Source organism: Lissotriton helveticus, chromosome 3_1 (assembly GCF_964261635.1).
Source record: "Lissotriton helveticus chromosome 3_1, aLisHel1.1, whole genome shotgun sequence".
Classification (NCBI taxonomy): Eukaryota; Metazoa; Chordata; class Amphibia; order Caudata; family Salamandridae; genus Lissotriton; species Lissotriton helveticus.
This window is the reverse complement of record NC_136061.1, coordinates 590,039,631-590,053,971: the sequence shown is the minus strand read 5'-3', so window position 1 is coordinate 590,053,971 and position 14,341 is coordinate 590,039,631. Positions and strand designations below refer to the sequence as shown.

At 46.2% G+C, this 14,341-nt stretch overlaps 1 protein-coding gene across 1 annotated transcript in view; it reads right to left on the bottom strand.

Annotated features, from left to right (window-relative positions):
* Nucleotides 1-14,341, bottom strand: part of RPE (ribulose-5-phosphate-3-epimerase) — a 272,270-nt gene that overhangs the window by 116,254 nt on the left and 141,675 nt on the right. Inside the window, exon 3 of the mRNA XM_078680565.1 lies at nucleotides 2,257-2,396. Coding sequence (XP_078536691.1) covers nucleotides 2,257-2,396 — 140 coding nt within the window. The remainder of the gene's footprint in view (nucleotides 1-2,256; nucleotides 2,397-14,341) is intronic.

The window sequence follows — 14,341 nt, the reverse complement described above, 5'->3', positions numbered from 1 at the left end:
AGAGAAGCCGCTATGCGAGAGAGTCCTGGGGTCTGGCGACACGAGAGAGAGCCCACGTCCAGAGATGTTTTGGCTGCGTTAACTGCGGGACGCCCGGGATCTTGGAAGGAGGATGGCCGCCATTGTTGTCCCACCGCTCCATATGGGTAGGGATGAATCACAAGGAAGCGCCGATGTGCCCGCCTTTGCGTCAGTGATGAACGTTCCAGCTGCGCCTACGTTTGTGGAGACGCCGATAGACCCGGTCCGTGACATCGCTTTGGATTGCTCTGTTGTGTTTGGGAGTGACTCGTCGGGGCCTTTATCTGTACGGCGGCGGAAGAAACAACATCGATCCATAGTTTGGGTTGCCCCGGCGGCGCTTCAACAATTGTCGGATTGTGTGTCTTTCTCCTCCTGGCTGGTGAGACTGTGTTCTGCCTGGGGGATGTTTCCGGCATCGGTACTGCCACATACGGAGTTCCGCCATGCGTACTTGACTGGGATTTGGGGGCTACGGTCCCATGGAGTATTGACGCTTCTCGGAGCGCCCGGTTCGGTTGGACCCGCCACACTGTACTGTATGCCGATTGATGAATGGCCGTATGTGGGTACTATTGATAGAGAAGGCCAGGGATGATATCGTTTAGGATATGATGGAACACATTGTTGGCTGACGGTGTTTTGGAGGGACACTCCACGGGGATGTTACCGATTGACTTTATGATTCTTGCTTACTGTGGCTCTTCTGACTTTGCTTCTGATGTATATTGTGCGCGATAGGTGAGGGGGGCCGGGTGGTCTGAGCGATGGCCCTTCTTCATATTTTTCCCTTTCCTTTTTCTTCCTTTTTCTTCTATATTTCGGGTCTCTTTTTAGGGCGATAAGCACGCTGCTGGGGGGGGGGGGGGGGTAGGCCGTAGCCTTCTGCAGGGGTGCAGGGTGGGGGTAGGGGGAAGAGGGTTGTTTATTTGTCCTTTGTCTCTATGGCCCTTTGCTTTTTCTTTTTCTAGGTGTCGTCGTCTTCATGTTTCCTACAATCTGTTTTGTTTTTACGGGCTGGGGTGCTGATTCGACATGACGTGTATGTGTTGTTTACATTTATCCTGACTCGTATGCCTTGCCCTCGTGTCCTTAAGTGTATTCGCACTCATTGCGGATTTCTGTTTCATGTTGCTATTGTAGGATCATGTGTGACCGTCTGGCACTTCTGATATTTTTTCTGTTTTATTTTTCTTCATTGTAAAATTAACCTTCTTAAATCCTGCTTATTACGCTGTACGCTTAAATACGAGTCGTATCGTGGATACTTACCTGACCCCGGCTTATGGACCGCCTTTTCTTTTTATATTGCTCTGCTTACCTTACGAATTGATTAGCGGCCGGCCGGGATGGTTGTAGGCCCATGCTTGTATTAATGTGAAGTGATAATAAAGGTTTAAAAAAAAAAAAAAAGAATATTTTCAGCTCCACTTTCAAAGATGGAATATAATCACTAGCGCCAAGCTTTCATTTCCAAGATGAACAATGAACAAATCAAGGATCTCTGGACACAACATACTAATTAATCTTACAGGTACAACATTTATTAACTAGTATCAAATTGTGGAGAAGCAGAGATGGCAAAAGAATGACAAGAAGAGCTGAGACTGCAAAAGAATGCCAAACGTGTCACCTGAAACCATAAATATATAATCACCAACGACATACCTTAGAATCACTTATGTCATCGCAATATTTACATTATCAATGATGAAAAAAACGACAACTAGTTATGAGAAATGGCAGGACAGTAGTCTGTATGTCACATATGTGTAAAAAATTGTCTATATTGCTTACCATGCCAGATATACAGTTGTAGCATAGTTTATTGTAAAAGCACCAAACGTGGTCACGCATTTCATCATGTCAAAGCCAAGCAGATACACTATCCACAATGCCAGGAAAAAGGCACACAGTATTTACTGCTGAATATTTACAGTACACCTAATCTACTATGAAATCACCTTAGCTCTGCATAACTAGACTGGGTTAGCTTTACTCCCCTTACAGGTCTAGAGAGCAATCAATCATTCTCACCCAGACTAATTCCAGATGTCTTGCCTCTGCCAACCAAAATGCAAAAGAACGGTCAAATGCACATCTAGCCACATAGTTTTAAACGCCTACGGTGGTTGGTAGGTGAAAATGCATGTGGGACAGATATCACCAGAATAGCAAGAAAACTGGTTTATTTATTGCTCTTCTGTCCCAGGTTCCAGTCCCTGTTTCACTCACCTTCATCCCGCTCTCTCGGATTTCTTTAATCAAAGCCCCAGGGTTGTTAGTGGCTTCCAGGTGGAAAGTGTACTGACTGCCACCAGCAGCAGCCATTGGTTTCACCCACTGCTCTGGGTTGGCCACCATCATGTGCATATCTGAAAAGAGATAGGAAGATAAGTGTTCAACCCCATATGCCCATGCAAAGAATTCAAATACGTGGACTCAAAGGGCAACCAGTGCTTGGGAATTAACCATGCAAATCACCATGCAACCTTTTGAAAAAAATCAAAAGCATTCGCGCTTTCAAAAAAGCGGCAGTTAAGTGGAGGTACTGGTTACTTTGATCAACGTATTCAACTGAAAGCGGCGCTGGTATTGCTGAAAAAAATTCACATTATATTGGTGGCAAACACTTGAAACAGGAGCACAAGAGCAATATACACCATGTCCTAAAACGTGGCAAATTGCAGCGATTGGATATAGGTCACAAAACTACCAGATTCAAGCATGTTGATCACGATTGGTTCGTGTCTGGGAATGTTATGAGCGAAATCTTTACTTGCTTTGGGATAGCCAAAACATATCGACAGCACTGCAACAAAAAGCATAGTTTTTTTATTTTTTATTTGATGTTAAGAAAGACCCTTGTTGCATGGTTTATACTCTCAATCAGTGTTCTCTAAATTGTGTAGTGCAAACCACTGGTGGGTTGTCATTCAATTCCTGCTGGGTCGTGAATGAGTAATTAATAGAAGATTTACATTTTGCATTTATCTTTTTGCATTTGCTGTGCTTCAGACAGAGGTCAGATGTCAGACTCCGGCTTCAGACGGACAGCTGCTTATTCTTTTAACATGGGGATTGCGGTTTACTTTACTTGCTTGGCTACAGGGAGTGTGAAAGGACAGGCTCTAGGTCTAGGATGTCATTTTTATGCAACACAAAAAGGTAAATAACTGTAAATGAACGTTGCACATTTCAGAAACTATTAGCTGTTTGGAAAGAAAAATTGAAGCACTTTTTTGTAATTTTTAAGTGCAATGGACACAAAGATTTTAAAAGAATCAAAACAAATCAAGACACTTTCTTGATGATCGGCAAAAAATGTTCACTGAAACTCGATTTTCACACATTATCATTTGTGTGCTATATAGCTTGAGTAGTACATTTTGTGTTCAAATTTAGTGGCCATTTCAATGAAAAATGTGCTGTCTGTAAACGACAGTAGGTTGCTGCACAATGCTTTAGTCTTATTTGCAACGGTGAGCTCCAAAATGCTACATCAGCTATATACTACACCCTTACCAATCACCAGCTGAATTCATTTGGGACACTGAAGTCACAGGGATTGTGAAAAATCCTAGCTTTGCACTGTGATGTAATATTGATGTAGCACCCCCACTCTGATAATTGTTTTAGGGCTATTGGTGCAAAGGTGCTGAACTGTGTCCCTAAGTACTGTTTTAAAACAAACTATTGCTAGTATTCCCAAGTATTTTTTGCGGCTGCTTTTTAAATAAAAAAACATTTATTCACCAAGCCATTTTAACAATGTGCTCATCACATGTGGTCATACACCAACAACCCACCTGTAAATGACTTCCTCAAATAAATTGAGAAATATGATATGGGCAAAGAGCCAAAGTTGCCGACTTTGGATCCAGGGAATTAGGTTCGAGTCCCGATGTTGGCTCTGGACAAATCACTTAATCTCCTCTGCTTAAAATATGAGGACTGACTTTCTGTAATTTAATCTGGTACTCATGTAAACACCCTCTAATGCCATTAGGCAGTGTTTACTAATATATCACAGTGCGTAGTTATAGTTAGGACCTAGTTATCATAGAAGGAGCCCTTTTTTGTTTGCTAATATCTTTGGCGAATCTTCACAAAACTTTCTAAAAATCAAGTTCATCCACCTCAGCTCCTTCCTTGTAAATTTCAAGGTGATGCATCAACGGTGGGGTGCGATGCAAGGTGGGGCGAGAACAAAGGGGGCTCCAAAAACACAATTTTCGCATGAAATTTCCATAGGAATTTTAAAACGGCACTACAGCCTAAATGGCTGAATAGAAGAACACCAAATTTGGCTGAGAGTTAGATCTTTAGCCAAAAAGTGTGTTATTTGGTGTAAGTTCCTTGTGTAGTTTTCTTGAAATTATTTGTAAATCCGGATGTTTGGCTTTGCGGGATCTCGCTCGACTTCCACCATCACACAATTTCAAATAATGTAGCTATCCGACTTGTAGAAGGGGCCTCTTTTCCCATGGCCATCTCACTCTGGCAAGAGCCGAAAGCACCTGAGAGTCCCACAGGAGCTCGCGCTCCTATTGTCTAGGCACAACATTAAGAGAAATCTTGCAGCCGCCATGTCCTGAAAATAAAAAAAAATGTTGGGTGGAGGAGGGTTTAGGTTTAAAACGTGACATTTTTACTTAACGTCACTTTAACTTTAGGATATGTATATATGTATATAAATGTACCCCTGGACCTTGTTTTAACACAAAAATGGGTATGAGGCCTTACACATTACTCTGCTGCAGAAGAGAAGGGGTTTTTCAAATTTTCTAAAATCATTAGTATCAACTTTAAGATTTTTTTCAGAAGGTTGGTGATTTAGTGAACAAATGCTACAGGCAACAACCCCACTTTGATATGTGTTCCAGCCATAGAGCAGTTCCACTTTTTTGGACAACTCACTATCTTTGCCACACTCTGCTAAAGACATATTTATTTATTTAAAAGGTTTTATATAGTGCTGGCTCCACCCGGGGGTATCAGAGCGCTTTACATTGGAATGACAATAGTACATAGAATGCAAAACAGTGGTATCCAAATGAAGCATTCAGAACATGGTGGACTAAGAGAACACTGAGTAATATAGCTTGAATCAAAAAGTGTTAAGAAGTGGCTATTTACGAAACAACACGTGAACAGAGTAATTACAAATTATTAAACGGTATAAAGGAGGTAGACTCAATATTTTGTGAAGAAGGAAGGGTTGGGGAGAGAGAAAAAGGGGGAGGGGACGTGTTCGAAAAGGGGTGGAAGGGTGGAAGAAAAAGCTGAAGAAGAGTAGGGAAGGGGTGAATAGGTGAGGTCGACACAAGCGGGGTGAAGAGAGGGGGGAAGGCAAGGGTTTCAAAAGGAAGGGAGAGTGTAGCAGCAAGTACGGTAATAGAAGGATTAAGGACCCCGGTATTTGTTGAGTAGGTGCATTTTAAGGTATTTCTTTTTTTTTTTTAACTGGTGCATGAAGGGTTGAGTCGTAGATCTTTAGGGAGGGCATTCCAGATGATGAGAGCCTTACCAGAGAAGGAGGGCGATTGAGTGGCTTTCTTTAACAGAGGGGCGACGAGGAGAAGAGAGTTGCTACTTCTCATCGGTCGGGTACTGCCCGCTTTATTGAGTTTCTTTGAGAGGTAAAGCGGGGTCTTTTGATGAAGGGCTTTGCACGTAATGCAGGCTATATTATAGGAGGATCTGCCTTTGATAGGAAGCCATTTAAGGGTCTTAAGTGCAGGCGAGATGTGGTCAGAGCGCTTGCAGTCAGTTGTAAGCCTGGCCGCAAGGTTGAGAACAGATTTGATCGGGGCAAGGTGAACTTTGGGAGATCCAGAGAGTAGGGCGTTGCCATAGTCAATTTTCGAGAGGACTAATGATTGGACAACATATTTTGAATTCTTCTGCTGGAATGAAAGGTTTGATTTTTTTGAGATCGAAGAACATGGTCAAAATTGTGATAGTTATAAATAATTGCTGATAGAGAGGAACACAGAACATCGTAAAGAGTATGATACTTTGGTAACTCATGACATTTGTTTTTAAAAGCCCCAGCCTCATGTTCGTTACAGCTAGGTTGGTCGAAAAAGTCCATCTCTGTAAAAATTGGGCCTTGGCTCTAAAGTTAAGGAAGCACTGCCCTGGACTACATTGTCCTCTGGCACTTTGTTACAACTGGAAGGACCATGTGGGGAAAAGGGCAAATCTCACCGTAGAGGTTGAATGCAATTAGCCCAAAGAATTTTAAACTCCTAGAAGTTGGCTAAGTTCATCAGACTTAAAAGTAGGCTACTGGTGCATGTGAATACTTCTTTCATCCACACTTTGGAGGCATTAAGAGCGTTTTAATGAGTAGGTGTTGTGTTGGAATGACACTAGTAGAGATTAGCAGTTGTACAGCCACACACAATGCAAAAGGACTCAAATTTCTTAATCCTTTTAATGTTTACAGGTTACAGTTGGATACAATGGCTATGCAATGCCACGGGCCGTCCAGGTACAGATTGCGTGCCGGGTCTGGTGGCTCAGTGGACTAATGCCTACACTGCAGGGGCCTGTGTTTGACCTCACAGTCACAGGTTCAAATCCTGGGGGTCCACTCAGCCTTTCATCCTTCTGATGTCGATAAAATAAGTACCATTGAGTTGGGTAACAATAAACATCTGTTATTCAGCGCCAAAAGACCTTGTTGGGGTGAACGTGCACTTTACAAATACACATTTTATGTTAGGTTTATGTTACTATCAGAGAAGCCTTGAACTGAGGCTTATCTAAGAAATGTGCTCATGCCCTAAAATTTGCTTTTAAAGTCTATGATGTCAATGTTTCTGGCCACGGTACTGGTTATCACATAACATGCCTTCGTTGGGGTTCACTTTATGAAAGGGATATGCTCCAAGCGAAGCCTAAACTAATTTCACTTTACGCACATGCAGAACTGAGCATCAACAACATCATGTTCTGATTTACCATCACCCATAAACACAGTAAGTGACATCACAGGTTTTCCCACCAAAAAAGTCTTTAGATAAGAACCAGAGCAAGAGGACTTCATTGCTCATGACCCATCAGCACAGGAAGTGATTTTACTGGATTTCCCATCATCCACCTGCACAGGAAATGACATCACTGAATAGCACCTGCATACAACTGGACAGGAAGTAATGTAGGTTTTCCTGCCAAAACCGTCTTTCAGTCCTGCCAAGCGTCACGCAACAGGCGTGACGCTCACGCATTTCAGTGCGGTGATCCGCATCACCGCACTGAAATGCAATGTCACGCATACCAGCGGCGCCTGTCACTGTGCCCGGCCGGGCTCTCTCTGCTGCTCCCTGCTCCGAGAAGAGAGATGCCCCGCCGCCGCCGGCCTGTCCGTCATGTTCCTAAAGACTCACAACACTGTCCTGCAGCTCTCAGCTCTGAGAGCGCTGCAATGTATAGACTCTGCACTGTGCCACCAGGAGCTGCCTGTTGCCCTGGAAACAGAATGCGTCTACGACAAATACATTTTTAATGGTGCGGCGCCAGCGTGGCTCAGGGGCCGGGCTGCCAGTGCCCTGCTCTCGGCCCGACCTGTGATACTGCAACCAATCACTGACGACGGTGTCACCAGGGGGGCTGGGAATAATTCATCCGGATGTGCGGCGGTACAGTCTGCAGTCAAGTCCGGCGGCCCGGAAGTAAAGCCGGCGGCGGGGGATTTAAATCTGAGAGTGCAGCCTGCCACAGCCTCCCCGCCGCGGCCCGCATAGCTGCCAAGGTTTCAGATTGCTATGTGTGACATTTTCATAATTCCAGTGAAATTATGAGTGACATTTCAATGACTGTGAGTGACACTTTCTCGCAAGCAAAATCAAGCATTGAAGACGGGGTAAACATATATATATCAGCAATTGCACCCATTTGAGCAACAAGACTCTCTCAGAAGATGTTAAAACTGTTTGTAAATAACCAGAAACTGAAGCACCTAGTGGCCTTCTAAGGTGACCGTACTGTTGGACCCAGATCTGCACCACTCATTGACAGTGCGTGCTGCGCCGCTGCAAACAAAAGAAGGTTTCTGTAAATTTCACAAAGGGAGTTATTTTAGTAGGATCAGATTATCTATTGCGAAACCAGTGTAATGTGCCTGCCACTTGCTCACCTCAAGTACAGAATAACAAAATCACTGCTACAGAGGGAGATAAAGATAAACAGAAATGAAGGAGATAAGGACTGTTTTCCAGATTGGGTCTCATTACTTGAAAGCACACATCATCGGTAGCTGGGGTACTGAATGCATCTGAGGTGCAGACTCCACTACCGACATTTTGAGCAAGTGCTCCTCTGTAATTTATTCTGCTCTCACAAACGTTACATTTTCATAAGAGCACGGATGGTTTTACGAGTTCACATGTTATAAATGTTTAAAGTTGCACTTACTTACTTGGATTTGAGGCAGGCTGGTACATTATCTCACAGCTGCAGGCAGCAGCCCAAACCGAGTCACTGACCCCTAATACGGCGGGATCATGAAAATACCACAGTACGCATTCTGCACAGAGCATCGCGCCGAAAGTGCACTGGCGAGAGGTATTCTCTGCAATGCTTTCAGGGCGGCAGCAGGCTCACAACGGCGGGTCAGAAGCAGCCAACACTGGAGGGGTCGGGTCAGCTTGAGAGAGGCCGGGGCAGGCCCGTGGAGGTGGTGCGAGTGGTGGCATGCTCATCACCTCAGCTGCCTCGCACCTTTTATAATAATATTTTGCTGCCTCTTGTCATGGCTGATCAGTCGAGTGAAGGCCAGTGCACACAATTAAGGGGGCATCAACTAATGAATGCAGCTTCAGGTGAGAAAAAGACTGGATACGCCCGTTCTCCCCGTTTTTGCCGACTTTCAGAGGTGGATGCCTTTCGAAATTCTCTCTGGCCTTGGCTAAGGACATAGCTGCCGTGGTTTTAGATAATTGCTATGTGCGACATTTTCATAATTGCAGTGTAAAGAGAAAGTCCGAGTCTCCAGCCTGCATTACGATTCCCCCGCCGCTTTCAGCCCACTCGTCGCTGGTCACTCCTCACCTCGGCCGCCCCGCCCGCGCCGCAATCGGTTTGCGGCCCCAGTCCTGCCAAGCGTCAAGCAACAGGCGTGACGCTCACGCATTTCAGTGCGGTGATCCGCATCACCGCACTGAAATGCAATGTCACGCATACCAGCGGCGCCTGTCACTGTGCCCGGTGTCGGTAGTGGAGTCTGCACCTCAGATACATTCAGTACCCCAGCTACCGATGATGTGTCCTTTCAAGTAATGAGACCCAATCTGGAAAACAGTCCTTATCTCCTTCATTTCTGTTTATCTTTATCTCCCTCTGTAGCAGTGATTTTGTTATTCTGTACTCGAGGTGAGCAAGTGGCAGGCACATTACGCTGGTTTCGCAATAGATAATCTGATCCTACTAAAATAACTCCCTTTGTGAAATTTACAGAAACCTTCTTTTGTTTGCAGCGGCGCAGCACGCACTGTCAATGAGTGGTGCAGATCTGGGTCCAACAGTACGGTCACCTTAGAAGGCCACTAGGTGCTTCAGTTTCTGGTTATTTCCAACAGTTTTAACATCTTCTGAGAGAGTCTCGTTGCTCAAATGGGTGCAATTGCTGATATTTATATGTTTACCCCGTCTTCAATGCTTGATTTTGCTTGCGAGAAAGTGTCACTCACTGTCATTGAAATGTCACTCATAATTTCACTGGAATTATGAAAATGTCACACATAGCAATCTGAAACCTTGGCAGCTATGGTCTTTAAAAGAAGAAGCCAAGCAAGAGGACTTTAGTTCCCATCACACATCATCACAGGATATGACCTTATGGCACCCCGGACTCCTCCCCCCTCCCAGGACCTACTTAATGACAGACATGCCCAGTGCCAAGAACCCTGATCAGATCACCACCTCATCATCCCATGGTAGGACCTTTTACCGGTTTCCACTGCTGGCTCCCAAGAAGCCACACAGACACCCCCACTCCCCCACACAAATACTAACAACTCCTTCAACACCCCGTCCAACACACACACACACACCACACCAGCACCAACACCTACACTCCCACCCTACACCACATGCCACAGCAAACCCACATGTCAACTCCTGATCGCTTTGATGATTCTCAACACACAATCACTCAGCAAACACACAACTGAAATATGGAACCTTCTAAGCAGCAACACACCCAACATCCTCTTCATCACAGAGACCTGACTCAACCGCTCATCAGCTCCTGACATAGCTACAGCAAACCCCAGCAGGCGACAAGATCGCTTGACAGGACTGCTTTCACAAGCCAGGAGGACGACTTGCTATCAACTACAAGGAAACCATCAAATGCACAACATTCACAGAGAACGCCACCCAATTCATGAAAACACCTGCACTTCAAGCTGAAAATCTCACTCTGAATGGAACATTCGCCTGCTGACCACCTGGACCCCAAGCCACCTTTACCAACCTTATCACCAACTTTGTTGCTCTGCTCACCATCGACTCTAGAGCCTAGATTCTCCCCGGTGACCTCAACTTCCAGCTGGAAGACCAAAACACCTCTTCCACAGCACTCCTCGAAGCTTGAGTAACATCGACCTCACCCAGCACATCACAGAACCAACACACAGCACAGGACACACACTGAACCCCATCTTCACCACAAGTGACAGCATCAAATACAGCCCCACCACACAGATCACAAAGATAGACCACTCCATTATCTACTTCCAAATCAACACACCAAGTCAACACCCATACCAGGTTCAGCACTCCAAGCCGCAGCTGAAGCAAAATCACAGAAGCAGACTGTCTCAGTGCCCTCAGCACTGATCAGCCTAGCCACATAGACAGCCTCGACAAGGACATCAACAACTTTAACAACTGGATCAAGAACTATGCGGATATCCTCGCACCCATTAAACCCAACAAGGATAGTAGATCAAACAAGCACGTCAGCTGGTACACAGAAGACCTCCGAGACACCAAACAACATTGTAAATAGCAAGAAAGTAAATGGAAGGCCAGCCACATCAGGAACAATAGAACTACCTATAAGGTTGCACATCAGACGCTATCACCAGCAGATCTGAGACACGAAGAAAAATGCACTAGTGAACCACATTGAAGGAAGCTCCAACAGCTGCAAGAAGATCTTCTTGATCATCAAGGATTTCACCTCGCCCACAGCTGCTGTCAACATTGCTGCCTCCAAACAACTCCGACAACCTATCCAACTTCATCCACAGCAAAATCACATCCATAGCAACTTTGGCTCTGGCCTGGCTCTACCCCACGATCTAGTCTGTGTGCTTCCACTCTGTGGCGACCTGTTCCACTCTGGTCACGGCTTGCTCTCTGTTCTTAAGCGCCAGGATGCCCGTAGGGTGACAGTATGCGCTATATAAAAGCTAAAATCAATCAATCAATCAACTTTGCACACCAGCTCAACCCCAGAGAACTCGTCACTAACCTACCAACCAAGACGGCTATCTCACCAAATCGACAACCCTCACCAGAAACAACACAGCGGTAATTATGCGGACCATCCACTCAGGGACCCAAAGAGACCCCACATTCCACCACATCTACAACCAAGGAACAACATCAATTGGCACCACCCTGACCCACATCATCAACACTTCCATCATGTCCACCATTTTCCCAGATGAATGGAAACTTGCAGAAATCAAAGTCCTTCTGAAGAAGCCCACAGCCAACCCGAATCAGATGAGCCACTTCGGACCCATCTCTCTGCTCCCCTATCCAGCCAAAGTGATTGAGAAGGCCATTAACAAGCAACTCACAACCATTCTACGCATGTTGCAAAAGATCTTCAAATGGCTGCCTCAGAACACCAGATAGACCGTCACATAAGCACTCGCCACAAGCAGGCTTGACTACAGTTACACTCTTTACCAATACAGACTCTAGCCGTCCAGAACACAGCCGCAAGTCTCACACCGCACCAACATCACATTGCACCTAAGGAAACTTCACTGACTTCCCATTCACAAGTGCAGCCAATTTAAAATTCTCACGCACACATACAAAGCCCTACACAACACAGGACCAGAATACCTGAACAGCCGCATACACTTTCATCAGACACCTACGCTGTACTTCCCCCTCACTCACACACGTCCTGCATCCACAAAAGCAAAACTGGAGGTTGGTTGTTCTCCTACCTCACACCCAAGACATGGAACAACCTCCCTAAACACATCAGAGCCTTCTCTTCACTTATTGAGTTCCGCAATAAGCTGAAGACCCAACTCTTCCTATAAGCACCTTGGGACCACGACCTTACACGCCTGTCCCAGCGCCTGGATACCCTTTTTGGGTGATTAGTATGAAATACAAAACAAGATGAGATAACATAACATGTAGTACAGTGCTGAATTCATTCAGTCAAAATTGCCTTGGTAAATTCAGCTTCCTGGCATTAAAGTAAAGTCTCAATTTTTTCAAGGTGACTTTCGATTCAAAGAAGCCAACATAAATAATATGTACAAATCAATCACTCAATCAAGGAATTTGTAGAGCGCACTACTCACCCGTGAGGGTCTCAAGGTGCTGGGGGAAAGGGGGGGGATGGGGGGGGGGAAGGTTGGGTGCTGCTACTTCTCGAACAGCCAGGTCTCGAGTAGCCTCCTGAAGGTTAGCAGGTCCTGGGTCTGCCTTTGGAGGATGGAGAGGGTGTTCCAGGTCTTGGAGGCGAGGTAGGAAAACGATCTGCCGCTGGAGGTCGCTCTTCGGATGTGGGGAATGGTGGTGAGGGCGCAGTCGGCGGAGCGGAGCTGGCGGTTCGGAGTTTAGAAGGTGAGCCGTCTGTTGGGGTATACTGGTCCGGTGTTGTGGAGTACCTTGTGTGTGTGGGTGAGGAGCTTGAAGGTGATCCTCTTGTTGACGGGCAGCCAGTGCAGGTCTCTCAGGTGGGATGTGATGTGGCTGTGTCGAAGGATGTCGAGGATCAGGCGGGCCGAGGCGTTCTGTATGCGTTGCAGTAGTTTCAGCAGTTTGACCGGGGTTCTTGTGTAGAGGGCATTTCCGTAGTCCAGCCTGCTGCTGATGAGGGCCTGGGTGACCGGTTTTCTTGTGTCTGTCGGGATCCACTTGTAGATCTTGCAGACATGCAGAGGGTGTTGAAGCAGGAGGATGAGAAGGCGTTGACTTGCTTGGTCATGCAGAGTGTTGAGTCGAGGACGAACCCCAGGTTGCGTGCATGGTCGGTGGGTGCTGGTGCTGCTCCCAGGGTGGTCGGCCACCAGGAGTCGTCCCAGGCTGAGGGGGTGGAGCCGAGGATGAGGACCTCCATCTTGTCCGAGTTCAGCTTTAGACGGCTCTTCTACATCCATTCGGCGACAGCTTTCATTCCTTCGTGGAGGTTGTTCTTGGCCGTGAGGGGGTCCTTGGCGAGGGAGAGGATCAGCTGTGTGTCGTCGGCGTAGGAGATGATGTTGAGGTCGTGCAGTCTGGCGACGTGGGCGAGCGGGGCCATGTAGATGTTGAATAATGTCGGGCTGAGGGATGATCCTTGGGGCACGCCGCAGATGATCTTGGAGGCTTTGAAACAGAAAGGGGGGAGGCGGGCGCTCTGGGTTCTGCCGGAGAGGAAGGAGGTGGTCCATTCTACAGCCTTTTCTCAGATCCCTGCGTTGTAGAGTTGTGTGAGTAGGGTGCAGTGGCAGACCGTGTCGAAGGTGGCCGATAGGTCTATGATGGTCATTTTGGTGTTGAAGACCACTGTCCCAGTGGCCAACACAGGCACTAGCAACCCCTGCAGTCTGGGGGCCCCCCAAGCTGCGGGGGTCCCCTCAGCACAGAACTACGGACTAAGAAATCCAGAGTGGGGGGCCCACCATGTACCTTGCAGGGGGGCCCCCCTCAAGTTTCGTAACGCCACTGCCCTGTACACTGGAAAGCAATCCAATTAACAACTACACGGTCTAGAAAACCACAGCCAGACACTAATGAATAAGTAATGGTTATAAGTTCAACATGAAATGATCTTGCAGTGTCAGCAGTACAACATAAAGTACCCCAGTTTATTACTTAGCTACCCCGAACTTTCTTAAACCACTGCCATTACAGTAAGCCTTTTAAAGCAGCCTACTGGACAATTTGATTAAAACCACCCTCCAAGACACAAAATAAGCATTTGCAATAACAGTAAGGTCTGGCTTTAACGGGATGTTGTATGGTAACGTGAAGTATTCCAAGTAAATATAATGGGTATGGATATGTATTTGTATGGAGCAAAGAACTACTGAATAATATTGGTGTAGGTTAAAAGGTCTTG